This window comes from Phoca vitulina, unplaced genomic scaffold (genome assembly GCF_004348235.1).
Source record: "Phoca vitulina isolate PV1807 unplaced genomic scaffold, GSC_HSeal_1.0 scaffold9, whole genome shotgun sequence".
NCBI classification, from domain to species: domain Eukaryota; kingdom Metazoa; phylum Chordata; class Mammalia; order Carnivora; family Phocidae; genus Phoca; species Phoca vitulina.
Window position 1 is genome coordinate 32022182 of NW_022589712.1, and position 23089 is coordinate 32045270.

The following is a 23089-nucleotide window of genomic DNA, read 5'->3' on the forward strand; positions in this document are numbered from 1 at the left end:
CTTTAGAAATAAGTCTTTGAAACTGGGAAAAAAATATTGATTACTATTTTACACCAGAGATATCTAGGGAAATAATATAAAAGTATAAAGAATATGGAGGGAATGTTAATTATAACACTTGGTAAGAAGAAGCTAGTATATTCTTGTAAATTCAGAGTTTATTTTTAATTTGGGGGCCATTCTTCCATAGGCTGTTGCCCTATTACTTGAATGACTTTTCAAATGTAATTAGTCTTTTGCCCACCTTCTCATATTTTAGTATTTGAGTTGAGCAGTATTAGCAATTTTATACATAGTTTGTTTTTATACATGAAAACAAAATGGCAATAAATAAACCTAGATTTTTTTTTTAAAGCAACAATGTCAAATTAGGTCTCTAATGGAAAAAAAAAAAAAAAGACTTCTCTTCCCAACAGTTGGCCTTAAGAGATTTTTCTCATTTGCTTTCCCACTCCCACCTCCCACTCCTCAGGCAAATACCCCCACACACAATGTTTTCGTTGGTTTTTACGTTGTAAGCAGGACTTTAGTGTCTTAAAAAATTAACTTTAAAAAATTCATAAATGACTCTCACTCAGCTTAAATAAAAATAAATCACAGAATAAAAAATAAATCATAACACCGAGCAGGGCAGGCTACACTTAACCTAATAGAGGGAAGAAAGGAGAGGCTAAGGACTAGCTGGAATGAGAAAAACAAGAGGAGTCCTATTTATAAGGGGTTTGAATTCAATTATCCAAAGGTGCCAGTTCATTACCTTGGTTAATTCCAATAAAATTTTTGGCATAAGGAAAGAGTTGTTTAAAAAATATTTTTATCTTTATTGCAGAGAAATTTGGTTCCATCAAGATTGGAACTATCTGGGGATAATTAAGTTTTAAATTCCATGTGGGAGGCTAGAGGATTCATTAATGAAAGAAGAAAAAAGGTCTTTAGCACCAAGTCATTGGTAAAATTTTCTAAAATTGATCCTTTCTATATCTTTCTATTTTCAGAAAAATATTTAATATTTTCAACATCTGATCCAACTCAATTAGGAAACTTTAGTCAATATGAAAGTCAATACTTATTCAGAAGTAAAAGATAAAAAATAGTGTTTGAAAAAACACGATTTTCTACTCTTTTCAAGTGAAAATTTTAAAAATTTGCTCTTCTAACTGCTCATGTTTATGCTTTCCAACCATTAGACTCTGGAAATTACATATGGAAAAATAGAAGCCAGCATTTGGAAAAGATGAGTTGATTTTATCTGTCATGATTTAGCTCCACTTCCAAGTACCCTATGAAAACTTCTGGAACAAATTCTCTTTTATCTTCTCCATGTCTAATTAATAAAGTCGAAATCAGGGCCAGTTTCTTTGCCACAGCTGAGTAATGACACAGATGGGAGATGAACAAGACTTCTTTCCTGAGCCCCAGGAAGCTGCCAAGTCCTATGCACCTGTGTAGTCCCTTTCACATTTTCCCCTGTTCTCCTCTTCTGCCTCGTTCTAAGCTAGATCCTTATTACTTCTGACCTGAACAAAGTTCCTAATTGGTTATCCTGACTCTGAATTTCAGAATCTTCCCACATAACACACACACACACACACACACACACACACACACACACACACACACACAACCCCACTCATACTTAACACTGTGAGCTCTCTGCAGTGCAAATCCACATATCCACATATTCAGCACTAGCCACCATTTTTCTGTTTTCTTTACAGTCAAAGTCCTAGGTCTTAGTCATGACAGGTAAGGTCCTTCAGGAGGAGAGCAGCTTCATTTACCCGGTGCTCTAGCGATACAGAACTACTTGAAATTGCTGGAACCTAGTCCTTCTGCCTGCAAACCTATTTCTACCCTTCCTTGCCCCAGAGCAGCTGCTGGCTTTAAAAAGGGTGCCCCACTGCTCTGGGCAGAGTATTTCAAGAAAGAAGCACCTCTGAGAAGATACAGCCTGGCAGTGCTCGAGGCTTGGATGGATGCCTTCCAGCAAAGAAAAGTGGTCTGTTTCCACCTGCAGACATAACCCCCCGTCAGGGCTCAGTGAGCTGAGCAAGGGTTCTGTTTCCACTGCCTCTCATCTTGGCTGAGTGCCTCTGCACAACTGCCTGGGGCAGACCTGCTGTACTTGACAGCATTTAGCCTATCCCATCTTGAGTCTTCAAAACCCAGAGCAGGAATCACACCCACCAGGAAGCATCCTCTGACATTCTCTGACATCCACACCTGGGCTGTGTAATCACTCTTTTTGTTTCCTTGTACCTTGTACTTGATCCTCGAGCAGTATTTGTTACACCTGATTATAATTGTTGTCTTCTTCCTTGCCTGCGCAAAGATCCTTAGGATGGGGACTGTGTATACCCCCATTTCTTAGGAAGGTGCCTGGGAGGGGCGCCTGGGTGGCTCAGTCATTAAGCGTCTGCCTTCAGCTCAGGTCATGATCCCAGGGTCCTGGGATAGAGTTGCACATCGGGTTCCTTGCTCAACAGAGAAACTGCTTCTCCCTCTGCTTGTGCTCTCTCTCTCTCTCTCTCTGACAAATAAATAAATAAAATCTTAAAAAATAAAAAATTTTAAAAAATAAAATCACTTAAAAAAATAAATAAATAAATAAAATGACTTAAAAAAAAAGGAAAGGTGCCTGGGAAGTATTTGTCACTTTCTGATCATAACATAAAAAGCGCCTGGGCGCCTGGGTGGCTCAGTTAGTTAAGCAACTGCCCTCAGCTCAGGTCATGATCCTGGAGTCCCGGGATCTAGTCCCGCATTGGGCTCCCTGCTCAGTGGGGAGTCTGCTTCTCCCTCTACCCTGCCCTCCCCCCCCAACCCGGTCTCGCACGCTCTCTCTCAAATAAATAAAATCTTAAAAAAAAAAAAAAAAAAAAAAAAAAAGCTATTATTCATGTTCTTTAAGGGGGCATTTTAACAATACTTCAGTTGTAGTTTCAGATAATTGGGTTTCCCCAAATAAGTAAAATCCAACACATTTTAGGCAAAATAAGGATAATGATGGTGATGATAGATTACACTAAATGATGAAATTTGCTCTAATTCTGGAAAAGAGATCTAATCTAGTTATCAAATACCGTACATTATAACTAAAACAGCATACTTTAATATAGAAACCAGGTAGCCTGACATTCATGTGTTAAGAGTTGGAGGTAGAGTGAACTCAGGACTTAATCAGACAAGACTCCCTGGTTTGGGCTGTCATTAACATTTCCTTTGGTATAAATTAGTTTACTTTAATATCAAGAGAATAATAAAACCAGGCTAATTTGGTGTTACAGATGATGAAAATGAAGTCCTGAGACATTAATTTAAGTTCTCACAAGCTAGGTGTGGAGGCAGGTCTTGAACTCTCAGCCTTGAACATCTCATTGCTAGCTATTAAATTTACAAAGCTCATAATTTGAGACTAGATATTAATGTGTAATACCCAGAGGTATTCTGGCGGCTGGACTCTCCTTCTATAACCCATAGGTCATGTTACAGGATGGATGGGCACTTCCTCATTTTGTACCAGTGGCCTCCTAATCTCTTCCACCACATAGTCTCAACAGTAAATATTTGGAGAATTTACCCACATTTGGACATATATTTGTTTACATGATACATGCCTACATTACTAAAAGCCTTATATACTTAATATTAGTAAAGCTTAGTCTTTTTAATTCTTCTGGAGAATGCTATGGTGAGCCACACAGTAAAGCCACTGAGCTTCACAAAGGGTTATGAAACTCCAATTCCAAGAAGAGAGGCCAGCGCCATCTAGTGGTCAGGTGTGAACATGCACACTCTCTGGCCTAACCCTGGACGGCTTGGGTTTCCCGGTTATGTCATAGATCAGGTTCTGCCAAAACCCCAGTTCCTCATCGGGCACACAGTTATATTAGAGCCCAACTACCTCATCTTTTTTGGTCTCCTCTTTGTTAAACATATCTTTCAGACTCTGTATTCCCATTGTCCTCTGTATCCTCCGGCATTACATAGCATACAAATAGGCCAGAAAATAATATGATCCTGATTCCATTTAAAACCACTTATGCACATGGAAAAACAACAACAACAACAACACTGGAATGAAATCTAAAAACAGGAAACATTAGTTAAACTACCAAAAAGTGTGTATGTATTTGTTTGCTGCCTTATTCTCAGCCTTTGTCATTGGACAAGAATCCTGTCTGTATCCCAAAGGCCTGGAGCAAGGCCCAGCACACACAAAAACAAACCAATATGATTTTGTAAAACCAATGAATTAATTGGTTATCTTGGGATGAAGTGATTCAGAATGGTTTTTATTTTCTCTAAGCAAAATTATAATTTGCAAATGCTCAACAATCAATGTGAATGATAACTAGAAAAAAGAAATAAATGTTAACACCTAATTGGTTAGCTTGGCCTTCGAGCCATGAAGGTGCTCTTTCATGAAAACCACAAAGATGACAAAGATCTCAAAGAGCCATCTAATCAGTTTCTTACTACCAACCTGCAAGACAGCGGATATCATCTTCCCAACCGTCTACCATCTGAAAAAGACCTGAGTGGGGGTTAGCAATGTGCTGGTGCTAACAGTTTCTGGAGTGGTCTATAAACAGCGTCAGCCTTCTTCCCTGCTTCTCTATATTGTGAGGATTAGGATGCTAAGATTGGCCCCCTAATAACAGGGGTTTCAAATGCAGAAGTGCTAGGTAGCATAAAAAGTCAAGCAAACACCCCTACTCAGGAAAGATGCCATGATCATAATAGTGGGTAAAATTAGGGTAATTTATATTGAAAGACGGTTGTTAAAAGTATTACGAGACAAGTAAATAGATGCACAAACCTCACAGCCAGCCACTGCCGATCCACCAAAAGATGAGCTTTGTCAATTCTAACATTTTTGGCAAAGTGCAGTCGTTTTGGCAAATCAGGAGTCAAATAGGGTTTGAAATGCTGATCAGGTTTCCGGCACTAAAAAAAATAGGTAAATTCTTTCTTCATATAAGTTATAAAAATATGCAAGCTAATTCAACAATTTCATCTTCTAAGACAATTAAGCACTTTTTAAAAGAAAGAGGATTTAAGCTTGGCTAATAAAATAAGGATATTAAACCTATTATCAATGTGGTCACATTCCCCAATTATGTTATTTTTGTTGTTGCAACAATATTTAAATTACAATCAAAAATGATTTAAATTATGATTAGGTGTTTGACGTTCTAAGTTTTTATTCCTGTGTATGTATCTTAAGCCACCATAAACCTCCCCTCCTTCGTTGACAGACAGTAGATATGTCTAGATTTCAAGTGGCAAATACAACTTTTGAATTTAAATTATATATGAAAAGTATATATAACACACTAGTAAATACCAGTAAAAATTTAAAAAATCAGTTTAATTGCACCAAAATCCTCTTACAATGGATTCAATTTGCCCTTGAAATAACCTTCATTGACTTAAATCCCAAATCAAGTCAAAAGTTTTTGAGACCTAGGATAGGCTCCTTATTTGTGAAAAATTCATGAATCTCTTACAAACGAGTGAAATGTTGTTTCTTTAATAATTACTGCAGTAACTTGATGGCATATTTTAAAACTGTGTAAAAATGCAATTCACAGTTATCTAAAAAAAAAGTAAGGAAATGACCTTTTTGAGAAACAAGAGAAAAAACCATACAGGTAAGAATATGGGAAAATTACATTTTTTTCTGCTTCCTCATTCTTATTTAAGTCTCAATCATCTCATAAATATTTTAAGCCTGTGTCACTACCATTTTGTGCTCAATTTATAGAAGAAAAAAAGACACCATGAAATTGAACAAAAAACAATTTAAAAAGAAGTATGGACAATAGAGCAAGGAGAGTTCTAGAATGAGGGGAAGAGAAATTATTTATTGCACAGATATTTCGGCCAGTTTTTTTCTTGCCTATTTTGGTATCTTTACCAGGCTTCTTCTTTTTCTTTTTAATTCATCATTAGTTCTTTTTTTTTTTTTTAAAGATTTTATTTATTTGAGAGAGAGAGAGAGAGAAAGAGAGCATGAGCAGGGGCAGGGGAGAGGGAGAAGCAGGCTCCCCATTGAGCAGGGAGCCCAATGCAGGACTCGATTTCAGGACCCAGAGACCATGACCTGAGCTAAACAAAGGCAGATGCTTAACTGATTGAGTCAGCCAGGCGCCCCCATCATTACTTCCTTCTGAAGCCAATATTTTTGTAACATCCAGGCAAGTACACTATGGCAGCTGTTGGGTATGCAGCTTCCTTCCTCAAAGATACAAGGGACTAGAATGTGCCCTCGAGGACCACAGGTCATATGACAGTCACATTCTCCTAGCTGGTGTGTAGCCAGAGTAAATCCCGAGGACACTGGACGCATGCTGCCAACTTCCGAAGAAGGACAGGGTTATACTCTGCATTTGAGAATTTAGGCTGAAGACCCTAACGCTGGGAAAACTTGGGTCATTTTATCTAAGAACAAAGTTGATGCTGTTGTCGGTCATGCAGCCAGAACCTTGTTGAACTAAGGAGTCACTGTTCATTTTGGTTATCTTTGTCCAATATAAGCTCAGTACAGGACCTCTGACCAGCATTACCAGGAATATTGCACTGCCTCATGCAGAATTTCCTGGGACTCGTGGGCGACTGTATGAAATGATGATCCATTTCTTCGGGGTTCTTTGGCTCCAGGCCCAGCCTGTATTTACGATGCCAGGTAATGGATTTCCAAAGCCTGTGGTATCCAATCCCCCTGCACCACTGGGATTGTTAGAGATTTGCCCCTCCTCACCAACAGGGCTTCAGTTGTATGGGTCATGAGGTGATGGGGAAAAGAGCAACAATATGTGGTTTTAGAGAGTCCACATGTTGAAAATTCTGAAGTGCCCCTCTGAGCAGCATGAATACACTGCCTTTATGCCCTTCCCCCGCATGGGGTAAGATTGCCTACCAAGTGTACTCATGATCAGAATATCAGAAGGTGTAAGAGAAAAAAGGAGTGATTAAGGCTCTAAAGAATTGCTCTAATAGTCATTTCTACATCGGAATACAGTGGTTACAGTAACACTCTTCTCTCTGTCTTTTCTCACCTTTAGTCATTCACATTTCATCCTAACATTTTTTACTATAATTGCATGCTACCTATACTTAAATAAACTAGGAGTCCCCCAGACTAATCTCTGGGGTAGGGGTGGCGACTGCAAATGGAAACACCTAAGATAAAAGCAACTGATAGGCACATAAAATAATGTCAACAGAGGTTTTCAAAAATAAATGACAAGTGGCTTGGGCTCAGAAATACAGAATACAAATTTCTTCCAAACCAGATTTTAAAGACATTATATTACCTTATAGATATGTATTAGGACACTGTATACTTACACTGAGGTTCCTAATGATTTCTTCAGAATTAACTGTTTCAAAAGGGAAAAAAAAATAAATCACATTACAAATGTGAACAACTCAGATGAATTTGATAATACACTTATTAATGACAGTCATCTGGTAAGATTAAATAAGAAATTATTTTAAGCAAAGAATTATTTTAGAATTTAAGAATATATTTTAACCTAACAATTAAGTAGAATATATTAAATCTTATTAATATTATTTTAATTTAAATAATTGATGTTTTAATTAAATAACCAGGATTTATTAATGTAAGTAGACTATATTTCATTATATATTATTTATTATATATATCTACTCATTTGGATATAAGTAGAATATATATTAACCTAACAATTCAGTAGAATATATTAATATTTTATTAATATTAATGTTTTTGTTTTAATTAATATTTTATTAATATTAATATGATTAAGTAGAATATGTTTTAACTTAACAACATTAAATATTACCATAGACTTTATAGACTGACTATATTTAAACAAGGAAGGGAATTTCTCCTTTGCTCTGTGTGGTCTTCCCAAGTCACAGGAGGGGGCTTGGCAATCTCTACATCCCCAGAATCAGGAAGTATGGTTGTTCACTTTCGATTTTACCTTTTTTTTTCACATGGGCATCTTCATACTTACAACTATAAAAGTCATGAGGTATGTTACGAGCCCTGATACGAGGTGCAGGCCCTTCATACATGTAGAAGTTTATTCGAGGAAAATAATTAGTCATGTATTCCACCTTGTCACAGTAAGTCTGATCCATTCCTGAATTAAAAAAAAATCCACTGAATATATATATAGATGGTAACAATCAGTTGTCTTTGATCATGTCAAATCGGGGATACTCTATGTTACAGATCTCAAACCACGTTTCACTGAGCACTTACACAATTTACCCTATGATTTCACTCTAAATGGCAGAACTTGAAAATCCTGACAGTGGAGAAGGGTCATGTTTATAAGAGAAGAATAAACAAGAATTATAAACAGATCATTTGTTCAACATAAATCAACTAATTTCAAAGAAGAAAATCATCTGGAGAAAGCTAATTACATCTTAAGTATATTATTTAAGTTTATTTAAGCAGCATGCACTTTAAAAAAAGATTCGGTAGTTAAACCTTTACTATTTAAAGATTCTTCCCACTACACCTAAATTTTTATTTTCATATTTATTCATATACGTATTTTATGTTTTATAATTTCCTCTAACAAAATGCACAATTAAAATGGTTCCCTTTAATTTTCAAACAATAGGACAATGTGTTAAGAAAACATTTTAGAAATTTTTAATGTTTCTCTGTCTCTCGTTATCTTGATGTCCTAAAATATGAACAGAAGTTCTGTAGACATAGTCCCTTTCCTCCTCTCCTCCATGCCTGGTTCCTTCACAGCCTTTGGAGCTTAGCTTGACTAACCTAGAGAGGATCACCCCATCCGGAAGAGGCCCATATCTGCCTTATGCACCTCCAAACACACCACATCTGGTAAAGTACTTGACATTGAAGAGGCACTCAAAAAATATTTGATTGAACAACAACCCAGCCATATCCCTTACTTTTTACAGAAAAGTAAGTATATGGATGGATTTTTCAGAATGAATGTTAGAATAAACTAGAAATTTTAGTTTTAGTCCTCTATTCATCACAGCCTACCACAAAACTTGTTCCTTGCTCGTTCAAGAGCTTCTAGGTCTGGAAGTACAGATTTTGAAATATCACTTATCCTTTTTGCATGCTCCTTGAAGCGATAAGACACAATCAATGATAAAATATGATTTAAAAAGAAAAATATACCATGGTCTGCCAAAAGGATAATATTGACACAGTTGTGTAAGTTCCGCTGTTTTAGGCCTTCCATCAACATTCCAAAAGCCTTATCTACCGACTGTAAGGCTTGAATTACCTAAGGGGGAAAAAGAAATTGGAGTTAAGATTGTCTTCATGAATTAAATTTTAATTAACGAAATCACTATCTAAGGGAGTAAAAACTGAATACTTTTCCTCTGTGAAACTTCCGGGTTTTGAAGTCGGACATCAGAGCCCAGCATCCATGCCACCACGTGTATCAAATACCAAGTCCCTAAGTTTCTATAAACAAATTTAAAAAATTAAACCATGTTTTCAACAAAGGAAGATAAACTGCTGGCCAATAAATTTCTGAGAAAAATGTTCAACCTCCACAATGGTATTCAGCTGCAAAGGCATTCACGATAACGCCCAGCGCTGGGGAGGGGAGTCCGCGGACACCTCCGTAGGCGCCTGCGTGGTTACGTGCGCAGGCGTCTGCGTGGTTACCTGCGGGCCGGAGATCACGTGACAACGCCTGAGCAGCGAGTTAAAGAGACGCGTACCCTGTAATCTAACAGCTAACTTCTGGGCATTTGTCCTCATAAATACTTAGAGTACAAATGGAGATTTATACCTAAGCAGGGAGCCCATTGTGGAGCTCCATCCCAGAACCCTGAGACCATGACCTGAGCCTAAGGCAGACACTTAACTGACTGAGCCACCCAGGCACCCCTCATTTTTAAATATATTTAGTATTTCTTAGTAAACACACACGCACAGAAAACGAAAAGGAAATATATCAAGGTAGTATAAATAGTGGTTATCTCAGAATAGTGAATTGGAGTTCATTTCTATTTTATTGTTTACATTCTTTTGTGTTTTGAAATTTTTCTACACTTCATCACTATAATGCATTGAACTGACAAGGTTTAAGTGAATAAATTTTAACTGACATAACTGGTCATTATTTTTTTCAGTGAATAGGAAAATATAATAACAATGGATTGGGAAAAACGTGTAAATCTCTTTTAGTACTATTATAAAATGATAGATTTTTTTCTTTTTTGAGAAAGACTTTTACAAGCCAATTACTGTCAAGAGCTTTAGTACATTACCTCATAAAATTGTCATGGTAACATGCATGGATGGTGCTATTTCCACCATCTGGAATTTCCAGGTGGGAAGACCAGGAAACTTGAGATTTAAAGAAGTTAAGTAACATGTTCATGGTCCCACAGTTAATAAGGGACAGAGTAGGACTTGAATTCAAACTGGCTCAATCTACTATTAAACCCATCAACTCTTGAGTTGCTTTCCTGATTCCCATTCTTTTCTTTCTTTTTTTTTTTTTTTAAGATTTTATTTATTTACTTGAGAGAGAGTGAGCAGGGGGGAGGGGCAGAGGGAGAGGGACAAGCAGACTCCCCGCTGAGCAGGGAGCTCTATACGAGGCTCGATTCCAGGACCCCAGGATCATGACCTGAGCCAAAGGCAGATGCCTAACCCACAGAGCCACCCAGGTGCCCCTCCTGACTCCTATTCTTTTTTTTTTTTTTTTTTAATTATTAACATATAATGTATTATTTGTTTCAGGGGTACCGGTCTGTGATTCATCAGTCTTACACAATTCACAGTGCTCACCATAGAACATACCCTCCCCAATGTCCATCACCCAGCCACCCTATCCCTCCCACCCCCCTCCACTCCAGCAACCCTCAGTTTGTTTCCTGAGTTAAGAGTCTCTTATTGTTTGTCTTCCTCTCTGGCTTGTCTTCGTTCATTTTTCTCTCCCTTTCCCTATGATCCTCTGTCTTGTTTCTCAAATTCCTCATATCAGTGAGATCATATGATAATTGTCTTTCTCTGATTGACTTATTTCGTTTAGCATAATACCCTCTAGTTCCATCCACATCGTCGCAAATGGCAAGATTTCATTTTTTGATGGCTGCATAGATTCCATTGTAGATATATACCACATCTTCTTTTTCCATTCATCTATTGATGGACATCTAGGCTCTTTCCATAGTTTGGCTATTGTAGATATTGCTACTATAAACATTGGGGTGCAGGTGCCCCTTTGAATCACTACATTTGTATCCTTGGGGTAAATACCCAGTCTGACTCCTATTCTTAAGGTGACCATGCACTCTGGTTTATGAGCATGAGTCACAGTTCCCACCTGTTATGGCATAATTATGTCCCCTTTCACAGTCATTCTACTCACTCCTCCCAACTGTACCAAGAGCACCCTGTCCTCTGTCCTCTCACAGCCCCTTGGCATCTGCTACCATTGGCCTTTCCACAGATTTGAAATCATCTGTGCATGTGTCTGCCTCGCCAGGAAGCATGAACTCCTGCAGGGAAGGGACCCTGCGACCTAACTCATCACATGCTTCCTAAGCATAGAGTCTTTCACAAAGTATCCACTCAATGGATGGCACATTTTACTGAATGTAAAGTAACTAGATGCCAACCCCCTATTCTAGCCCAGACAAAGGAAAGAAACAAGAAATCCCTGTGACAGGCAGCAAGTGAACAGTTTTTTGGATGGTAAGATAATAAATAGGAATAGAAATGTTTGCAGCTGTGGGGCAAACCAAGTTTGGGTAGAAAGCCTTGCTTTTTTCACATGGAATCGTGATCAATCACTTTCAGAGTGGATATTGTGGAAACAGCAAAATCAATTCCGACACAATGCGTTAAATGGCTAGACCCTCAATAAACAACTGTTTTTTGGATCCAGAAGTTCCTTTTTGTAAAACGAAATTCAAGGTTGCAGAGGATGATGCTAGTAGGAAACTCTATGCAGCATTAACATAATTGGCTTTTCAATAGGTACAATACCCTTCCCGTGTATTCTGCCTCCATGTGCTTCCCCAAAAGTGGAGGCCCTCAGCGCTCTAGAATCATTACATCAAGTACATGAGCATTATCAACAACTTAAGTTGCTCTTTACTTAATTTCAGGTTTCTTTTCCAAATTGAATTTTTTTTTCAACTTTTCATTCCGTCTAAGATGTAATAATTTGTTTTTCAATAATGAATTAACAGCTGAATCTTGTTCAAGTATTAGACCATTATTTAAAGTTACTCAGGACCAGTCAGGACATTCTGTGCCTAATTCAACTTCAATATTAGAGAATTATTGGAACAAATTTGATATCAAGATGTTGCTGGTCTCACCAGACTTTAAATCTCTCTCCTACCACCTTCTACATCCCCATTTCATAAAGCCCTCTCCAGCTCTACCAGTCCACAATCTGCTTTCCATTTAAACATTGTTTAAGCTATCACATTTTTAAGGTTTCTTAAAATAAAAACTCATTATACATTAACTCATTATTCCTTTTATTTGCCCCTTCCACATGGTTTCGGGGTAATGGCCTCATTTTCTTCACCCCCAAGAATGCCTAGCAGAACTTTAGGTCCACCAGAAACTGTTCAAAGTAGACTTTAAAGGGATAGCAGAGCAAAAGCAAGAGGGTATTGATGACTGAAACATCTAGAGGTTACTAAGCTTTCAACAGCGTGAGTGAGCAAACAAATTAAAATAGACTTTTTGCTTTCAAATTACATCATATTAACTCTGAATTAAAGTATGTGATTAAAAATACCAATAACAGTAATAAAGCATTAAAGACATCCAGTTTCTCCATCTGTTTTGCCTCCTAAAGTTTTAAATGGGGTGTGGTCTTCATCCTTCTATTTTCACTCTTCCCTCTCTCCCTAGGACCTCTTCACTTCCATGCACCATCTACATGCTGCCAAGCTGCCCGGTCTTCATCTCCTGAGCTTTAAATCCATGTTCAATTGCCTGCTGGGCATCTTTACTTGGACATCACAAGCACCTTAAGCACACCATGATCTTCTCCTCCAAAATTAACCTCCTTTAGTCACCTCACTGATGTAAATGGAAACACCTGCAGCAGCTCATGATAGAAACCTGACAATTGTCCTTGATCCCCTACCCCATCACCCAACTGCTACCAAGCCTTGCCAAGTCTATCTCCCAAATCGATCTCAAATGCATCTCTTTCCTTCCATGATGGTTGCCACTACCCTAATCCAAGACACAATTATCTCTTTTTCGGAATGTTGTAAAAACTAACTCATCTCCCCTCACCTTCCCCCGTTCCCTCTAATCCGTTCTTCTCACACAGTAAAACTGATCCTTAAATACACGCACATCTGATCATGTCACTTCCCCGATTAAAGTGCCTCAGTGCTTCCATTACACATTACATGACCAACAAGAACCTGCATGATTTGGTGCCTGCCTCCGTCTCTAGGCTTCCTCTTAGCCCTCACCTCTGGGCCACCGTGCTCCAGACATGGGTGGGAGATAGTCCCTACACAGTGATTCCAACAGTGCCTGGCATAGAGGAGCACACAAGAAGAGTTAAATGCTATTGTAATTCTTAACTATTATCATGTGGTCCATTCGTCTAACCATCGGTCCATTTGCCTGTCTACTCATTTGTCCATTCTGTGCATTCCTCTATGTGCTCAGCTCCTCTCTCAACCAGGTCATTTGTGAATTTTTTTCTTTTTTATTATTCAGAGAACTTTCTAACCAGCCCCAGTCCCCGTTCTACCATAGACTAGGTTAGGACCTCCTCAATCACCTCTCAGGGCACCTTGATCTTTTCCTTTGCAGCACCTTTCAAAATTATACTTAAAATTTATTTGGGGGCCAAACTAGAGCATTGAATAGAAGAAAAAGATATGGCGCCTAATATTAAGTCAGCAGTAGGGGTCAGGCAAATGCAGATTATAGTGTCCCCTCTCAAACAATTAATTATATCAAGTATAGATAAGAATTTAAAAATAGAGGGGTTCCTGGGTGGTTCAGTTGTTTGAGCATTCAACTCTTGATTGTGGGTCAGGTCATGATCTCAGGGTCATGAAATCAAGCCCTGTGTCAGGCTCCGTGCTCAGCTGGGAGTGTGCTTGAGATTCTCTCTGTCCCTCTCCCTCTGCTTACTCCCCCCGGCTCTCTCTCTCTCTCTCAAAAAAAAAAAAAAAAAATTTAAAATAGAAAAGAAGTGTTGAATATACTTCAGATAGTTACTAAGCCATTCATCCTTAAAATAGCCTGATTAGATGTTAAATTCTGGGATATAGTCAAAAGCGGTGTTGGAATGCGAAGGACAAAAGGGTTAAAAGTGGTAGGACTTTAGCAGGGCCTTGTATAAGGAATCATTTTGGTTTAATGGGAAAAAAGTAAGAAGGATGCTGATAAACCACAAGTCAGGGCGCTAGAATAAATATACTTGTATTCCAACGGAGGACGACTGTTAAATAAGTTTCCATGAGGCAGGAAAATGCCATACTCATGGAGGCCTTCACAGCTTTACATTATGTCCAGGACAATAGAGGTTTCTGTGGACTTCAGAAGACAGATGACTTTATTCTTTTTTTAAGTAATATTTAAGGTCTGTATTTCTGTAGTAAAATATAACATAAGGTTTAGATAATGACAAAACTAATATTTAAAAGTCGACTACAGTGATAATAGAGGCCCAGGAGGAGAGGAAGAACTCTGCCTGAGGCACTAGCATATTAAGTCCAATTATAAGGATCTTATGAATGGAACCCAGGGCATGAATAGAAGCTGGGTAGTCCACCACCAACTTGCAGGAGACTTAGCTTGGAATGAGCTACATTAACGTGTTGAACTGGCATGCAGTATCTAGCCTTGCTGCTTCCTCTGTATGAAATCACAGTGCTGCATCTAAGTCCTCAGCAAACATCTATCAAACGAATCAAGATGTAGTTAATAAAGCAGGTATCTTTTTTTAGACTTTTAATTTTTTTGTGGTTTAATAAGGTAGCTATTCTTTTAGATTGTTCACTATTTTAATGTCTTAATGTTTATATCAAATGCATTTTATTTAGTGGGAACTCAAGAATATTTTATGTTGTGGGTTAGGGCTAGATCATTTTACATTTTGTTCAATCAAACAAACTTACTTGAGCACTGACTGGCCCGCTCTTATGTCCGGCAGAATCAGGCTCTTCCACATAGATGGTATAAAAATCAGGTCTAGGAGTAAAATGGAAACAGAGAAAGACATTATCAACTTGGAATAAACCTGCAGGTTGGATTTGGGAAATGTATTGGTTTAGAACTTGGTGGCAATTTCCTTCTTTTTCTCTGGCCTGCTCCTCTTCATCCAGGCCCAGTAGTTCCTCTTGGCCCCAGCGCGGAGGTTCTCCTAACAGGAAGTAGGTGAGACCTTCCTGGGTGTGAGCGTGGCTCTGACTCACTTAGGAAAATCTGCCTTGCTCTCGCTGCTGAGTCCTCTCTTGCTGTGCCCAGTCCTTTATACCTCCCAGTCTCTGACTTTGGGCCCACTCTTTGCTCTGCCATTCTCGTTCTTTCTTTAAATGTCTGGTTTCTGTTGACCTGTTGCTCTCTTGGGATCCTCTGACTCCACGTGGTTGCCAGGGCCTTGCTCCGGCACCTTGGGCTCCATGAGTCCGTCCTCATAACAAAGTTTCAGATTCGCTCTCCATTCTGCCTCCAGTCTGTCCCTGGTTCTGTGATTTGCCTCTACTCTCTGGTACTGGCTCTATCTTTATTGCCCCATAGTGCCCATCACATTCTCAAGAGAAAATAATTCTTGAAAATTTCTTAAAAAAAAAAAAAAAGCCAGGTTTCTTTCAGAAATGGTCAGTTACAGTAAAGAAATATTTCATTTTATACCCACAAATATCCCAGGGTGCCAGCACTTTTCTGATACTAGATAATACCTGTCAACTTTGGGCAGGTCCAGCCATTTTAACAATGTAGAGATCCTTTCTTCATATGGGATACTTCTGAAAAGAAGAGAAAAAATAATTTTCCAAAATTAATCAAATCAAAAATAATTCCATTATATTCCTACTCAGGAAGACAGGTTGATATTTTTAGATCTCCATTTTGTGTTCACATGTGATCAGAATACTGAAGGGGATTCAATACTACTCAAAGGGATTCCTGTTTTCAATACTTATATACAGATACATTTGTCTCAATATAAATTAAATATATATTTTTTCTTTCCTTCTTATCATTCCCTCCTTCAATTTTTCCCCCAACTGAAGTAAAAGATCATTAATTATTATCCATTCGTTTGATTTATTTTTATTTACTTCATTCATTCATACATTTATGTTATATTGAGCATCTATTGCCACACACTATTAGTTCATTTTAAACAAAATTTATCAGTGGGCAAACCAAAGATGCTTTCCTTTCTAGAGATGATATTCCATGAAGACAAATAATAAACAATAGATCTGATACATAAATAAATTACATAGTGTATCACAAGGTGACAAATCCTATGGAGAAAAGAAGAGCACAATAAGGGCACTGCAAAACTAGGGTGGGGATGGTTTGGAATTTGAAATCTTAGTTTGATCAGGCTACGACGATATCGGGAAAGTAATTTTTGAGCAACAACCTGAAGGGGGTTAGGGAGTGGGCTGTGCAGATACATGGGGTGAGTAATCTCAGGTAGAGGGAACAACCCACACAAAGGCCCTAAGTAGAGCAAGCCAGGTGTGTTAAGGCACACCCAGGAGGTCAGAACCTGGTGGCATAGTGGGAGAGGATGTCTGAGACACAGTGGGGTGATTAGGGTCATACCAATATGGCCCTACTGTGAATGGGACAGGGAGCCATAGAAGTTTTTGGTGCAAAGAAGTATCGTAAGTGGACTTGTTTTTTTAAGTTATCATTCTGGTTGGTAGATTAAGAATGGATGATAGGAGACAAGAATAGAAGCAGGGAGATGTGTAAAGAGGCAAGTGCAGTAATATAGGCAAAAGATGATGGTAGCTCCAACCGCAGGAGTAATGCTGGAAATAACAAAAAGTTCTCAGACTGCATATATTTTGAATTAGAGCCACAAGCATTTACCGACTGACCAGATGAGGGTTGGAAGAGAGAGGAATCCATGATGACTTCAAGATTTTTGACCCAAACAACTGGAAAAATAGAATTACTATCAAGATTAAGACCAAAAACATCCCAATCATGCCTGCGTAGGGGGGTTCATCTCTGCAAGCACTTCACTACCTGTTGTAGTTCATATATTTGAAAGGATAGGAGCCATTGATAGCCACATCTGATCCAGGCCAAAAGAAGCTACCAGCTTTTAAATCTTGATACATTGCTGTCAGCCAGATCTGTAAGAAGAGAAAATTTAAGATAAGTGGAAGTCAAGAGAATAATTAGTTTGGGTAGAACTGGTAGGAATGGTGCCATTTTTTAGAAACTAAACAATATCAACAGTTAACAATATTAACAGTTGCAAAATTTAATTACCCAGGGATCTACCTCGAAAATCAAAAACACAGTAAGGCAGTAGGAAAGACCTTTTTTTTTTTCAAATTGGTAAAATTGGTAAAATCTTTCCCTGTTAAAGAATCATAAAACAGAATGAGGGGAAAAAATTAACAGAAAATCCTCCTGAGAAGTTTCTACATTGATATGTTTAGAATACTACATCCTAGTTTTAACAGAAGGCAAGTTAGGTGAGCAATCATAAATACTTAGAAGAATTAAATTATAAGTGGCGAAACACCTTCTCACCACCCTCCACCCTGAGACATTAGAAAGATAATGGAAAAGGAGAGAGAGAAGAGTGATCCACTATCACACTGGAAAATGGAGATAATTTTGGTGTCACGTGCAGAATGTTACATACTGGTTGCCCTTGCCACCAAGCGGGATTATTTTTCTCCTTTGATGAAAGTGAAAAATTCTTGTTGAGGTTTACATCATACATATTATTGTCAATGATGCCATGGGATTCTGGATATAATCCCTAAAACAATAATTTAAAAAAAGATTTAGAATAAAATAATATATCAATAAAACATATTTAAATTGAAATAGCATAAGATCTGTAACTCATAAATTGAAATAGCATAAGATCTCTAACTCATATCTTGGAAAGATGTCATACGCCTTTCAAAATAAAACCCCTGGATCTGAACCCAAATACCAAATATATACATATGTGTATATGTATATACATAGGTAGAGGTGTAAGTGTAGGTACAGGGGTAGGTATAAGTACGGGTATTTATATACATGTGTAGGTATTCTGGCTCCATCATAGTCTAGAGCAGCAGATGAATGAAATTAGGCAGATGGCTTGTGCTGATGGTGTTAATGTAACTCTTATGTGATTAATTACTGTTAAAGTTTCCGATATTATAAATAATGGTCAGCCACCAGTTATGTTGGCAAAAATAGCAAGAAATGTGCTACTTGGAAGCTTTTAAATATCAAATATCTTGGGTTAAGGAGTTAAAGTGTGTTACCAGCACTTTAGAAGGGAGCCTGCCTAGTCTCTAACCATCTTCCCTTCCACCCAACAATCAATCCAATCAGTCCTTCAATCTGATCACACATATTTATTTATTCTATACATTTCATTGAATGCCTATGATATCCCATACATTTGTAATTACTTTCAGGTAGATTTTAGAGTCATTACTTTAGAGCATTTCTATATGGACACATACACATATATATGGTAAATGAATAGCTCTTATGTATGTTATACATGTGTTATATATACAGTGCGTGTACATTTATGTATATATGCATATATAGTTCATTCTTTTTTATTGAAGTATAGTTGACATAAATGTTACAGCAGTTTCGGGTGTACAACATAGTGATTTGACAATTCTGTGTTCACCATGGTAAGTGTAGTTGCCATCTGTCACCATAAAACAATATGACCTTATTGTTGACTCTACCGCTTACGCTGTACTCTTCATCCTTGTGACTCATTTATTTTATAACTGGAAGTTTGTATCTCTTAATCCCCTTCACTTATTTCGTTGATCTCCCCAATTCCCTCCCCTCTGGCAACCACCAGTTTGTTCTCTGTATTTACGATTTTGTTTCTGTTATTTTGGTTTTTGCTTGTTAGTTTGTTCATTTGTTTTGGATTTTAGATTCCACATATAAGTGAAATCATACGGTATTTGTCTTTCTCTGTCTGACTTATGTCACTTAGCATAATACCCTCTAGGTCCATCCACCTTGTCACAAGTGGCAAAATATCATTCTTTTTTATAGATGAGTAATAGTCCATATATACCATATACAATGGAATATTACTCATCCGTAAAAAAAGAAATCTTGCCATTTGCAACGGACATTTAAATGCTTCTGTAACTTGGCTGTTATTGTAAATAATACTGCAATAAACCTAGGGGTTTCATTTATGAAAGCACAATTTAGTGCTTTCATTTTCTTTCTTTCTTTCCGGACCATATGGTATTTCTATTTTTAATTGAGGAAACTCCACATTGTTTTTCCACAGTGGTTGCACCTATTTACATTCCTACCAACAGTGGATGAAGTTTCCTTTTCCTCCATGGCCTCGCTGACACTTGTTATTTCTTGTCTTTTTGATACTAGACCTTCTGACAGGTGTAAAGTGATATCTCATGGTGGTTTTTATTTGCATTTCCCTGTTGTCTGTGATAATTATGTTCTATAAAGTTGCTGCAAACACTGAATTAGTGAATACTGAACCACTACAGCTAGGGAAAATACAGGGATAGGCTCTCGCAAGCCTCTAGTCACAACACTTTTGTCTGATGATCAATACATAATCTTGCTTTTGTCTGTTTCCATTTAAAGATACCTTATGTAACATATGTCATTGGTTCGCTATAACTCAGGCCTGAATGAAGCTTATCTAACACATATATATCTACTCTATGAGGCACATCACAGCCATCTTGCTTTTAGGAACACTAGACAGCACTTTGGCACTACACTTGAGGCCTATTGTAAACAGCGATTTAAAAATCATCAACAAAAAGCACAAACATGTGAAAAATATGACCCTAAATAGGCAGTAGACTGTGGAAACAACATTTGTTTACTGTATGAGAGCTACAACATGAAAGTCAGAGTGTCACCTTGGTAGACCTCAGGTGGGAATACGTGAGCTGTGCAATTTGAATATTTAGGAAAGTCTGCAAGTATATATATGGATGCGCACACACGTGTATAAATGTGTATATATATATGTATGTACATACACACACAAGCGGGCATGCATACATTACATATTATTACTTAAGAGTTAAAATTTAAATGTTATAGTTACTGTTCCATAGTAATAAAAAAATAAATACAAAGTAGTAAAGACACAATATCCTTTGGTAATAAAGGCTGAGGTAAAGAACTCCTTAAAGATGTGTTCTAAATCTATAAATGTTAAATAATTTTATTTTCTTTTGAGTTCATTTTGATCGTTTCACTTATGTCTTATCATACATGAGAATTCATGTATGCTTTACTTGCTTTATCTAAAGGGATCTAGCCAGCATGAATTTATTTAAAACAGAAGGCTTTGTCAAGTTAAATACAATGAAAAGATTAGGAAAAAAAGAAATTTCCTACATCAAAGTGGCTGTCCTCACACATAACCTACCATTCCCAGCAGGCCTTCAGATAAGTGGAGGCAAATCCAAAGATCAGAGGAGAATGGTACTTCTCACATCCAAGAAGCTATCCTGACCCATCACACAGGTGAATTTAGCCTATTGCTGGGACATTCGTTCATACTTAACACCCCAGAGCACTGGATTGGCTCGCAACGAGATGCCACTTCCTAGCCTGAGTTAAGTAGCCATGGACTGTCACACATGTGCTTGTGAAATGTGTGGCATGGGCTCAGCCACTTCCTGCCTCAGTGTGTCTGTGGTGACCAGTTGCCTGTCTATGGCCTGTCAGTCTTGCCCCTGGGCCAAGTACTTACCGTGACAATAGTGTAATGATTTGGGAAGGTTTTGGTTGGATAGACAGCTCTCATGTATTTTGAATGAATTCCACATGTTTCTGCAACAAAGCATAGTGAGAAATTAAGAAGCCCCAGCGCCCACAAAACCGCCCCTATCTCCAGTGGCGGTGGCAGGAGCTCCCCCCACCCCCGGACCCAGGCAGCCCACAGTCCCAAAGAGAGGACCTAGGCTGTTTGGTGGGGGGCAAAGGGGACCTTGGCGCCCATCAACAGTGGGGACCCCCCACCACCACCATACTGGAGTGACTCCAACTCGAAGGACCCCCACAGCTACCATGTGGGTTGAAGGAAGGGATCCATCATATTGTTCAGAGGCACCACCTCCCTCCCCTAAATCAGGCTGAGAAGGAACCAGCCAGCTCTTACCTCCTCCTGGTTGTTTTTCTTTCCCACCCCAGGTTATTTTTTGTCTCCTCTCTAGCCCCTACCTCTGAAGCCATTTTATGAACCATCATGTGCCACCTGAGCCTCCAGTAAAAACAAAAACAGGCTTTCCCCATGGAGGGAAAAAATATTTTTTTCCTCATAAGTTCTTTTTTATAAGTAAAAACTTAAACATAAAATTTTCCAGAGAAATAAAAAACTAACTGAAGAGTGGATTAAAGATGGAAAGAGGTTGAAATCTTTCTGATGCCTACAATTCCTCCTTCCCAAGGAATGTCAGTTGTTAGTAGAGAAGTGAACCAAATCAAGGAAAATCTACATTTTTCTGTAAAGGCCAGATAATAAATATGTTCGGCTTTGTAGATGCATATAGTCTCTGTTATAATGACTCAACTCAGCTACTGAGGCCCAAAAGCATCCACAGATGCTATGTGAACAAATGAGCATGGCAATAAAACTATATTTATGAACGTTGAAATTTGAATTTCACGTAATTTGTACATGTCACAAAATGTTCTCTTTTTTTTCCCCCCAATCATTTAGGAACGTAAAACAATTCTTAGCATTTAGCAGGCCACACAAAAACAGAGTGGGCCACATTTTGACCACAGGCCACAGCTTGCTGACCTCTCAGCTAAGCGCACCCTAAATTATACACTGCCACCAGCTTTGTTTTTGCTGCTCCCCTCTTTCTGATCCAGGTCATTAGGATGAGAATTTCTAGATCACATTTGCATCTCAGCTAATAGTTCTTGTACGACAGTATCCAATAGAACAAAAGTCAATACAACTATCTCGGTAGCTGAAAAGGAATTTGACTTGTATCAGAGCATAGGCCCATGTCACATAGTAACATTTACCAAAGGAGCTAACTTTACTACTTATTATTTTCAGTACAGTTTCCATTGGATCACTGCAGTTTCCTGTGATCTGTTTTCCACAAAGCGTGGCGTCAATTTTGCTTTCAAATGTTCTGTTGTTTTCTGTCTGTGCAATGATCTTGCTGAAGGAGGTCAGAAACACTGCAGCATTGCTGCTCCCTCTCCAGCAGTGATAGGCAAGAAATTTCCCATGCCCAAATCCAAAATTTGCAGCTGAAAATAATGCATGTTTGCTCAAATAGGCTTGGAGTTGGTCCAATATGCAGCGTTTCCAATATGAAACCTTCATATTGGGATTACCTCCTTCAGAACCTTCTTGGGCTCCATATTAAGTTTACTAAATAGGACTCTGGTAGGAATGCAAGGGTAGGTGGAAGGTGAAGAAAAAGGGAGTTCAAAAAAAACCCAACCAAACAAAAACTACATTTGTGGCAAGCATCCCAAGTGGTTCTGGTGTACCTAAGTTTGAGGCCCGCCCTGCGATTTGATTCCTAAGTATAATTAAAGATTAAAATAACCTTTTTTTCTTTCTTTAGTTAATACTACCAATAAATAAATCCCATCCTCAATCGGAGAAAGATACATTTATTATTGTTAAGTCATATGATAAGAAAATAAAATGAGATCCAATTCATTATACAATGAAAAGAATTTAAGTAAGGGAAAAACATACAAAGTAAATAGAAATATAAAGTCAGTTTCTGTTTTTATTTCCTTCATACACGTAATTAATGTAATTAAATTAATGTAATGTAATGTAATTAAATTCTTAAATGCCTAAGGCATTGAGTATAAAATAAAATATAAACTAAGCTACTGGTAATGGAA

General features: G+C 38.0%; 1 protein-coding gene across 1 annotated transcript in view; it reads right to left on the reverse strand.

Annotated features, from left to right (window-relative positions):
- The window catches only part of ENPP3 (ectonucleotide pyrophosphatase/phosphodiesterase 3), a 69870-nt gene that overhangs the window by 24105 nt on the left and 22676 nt on the right, over positions 1–23089 (reverse strand). Inside the window, exons 7-15 of the mRNA XM_032408316.1 lie at positions 20955–21034; positions 17865–17984; positions 17234–17343; positions 15922–15987; positions 15139–15211; positions 9173–9281; positions 8013–8141; positions 7357–7388; positions 4823–4950 (exon numbers count right to left, since the gene is read on the reverse strand). Of these exons, the coding sequence (XP_032264207.1) occupies positions 4823–4950; positions 7357–7388; positions 8013–8141; positions 9173–9281; positions 15139–15211; positions 15922–15987; positions 17234–17343; positions 17865–17984; positions 20955–21034 (847 nt within the window). The remainder of the gene's footprint in view (positions 1–4822; positions 4951–7356; positions 7389–8012; positions 8142–9172; positions 9282–15138; positions 15212–15921; positions 15988–17233; positions 17344–17864; positions 17985–20954; positions 21035–23089) is intronic.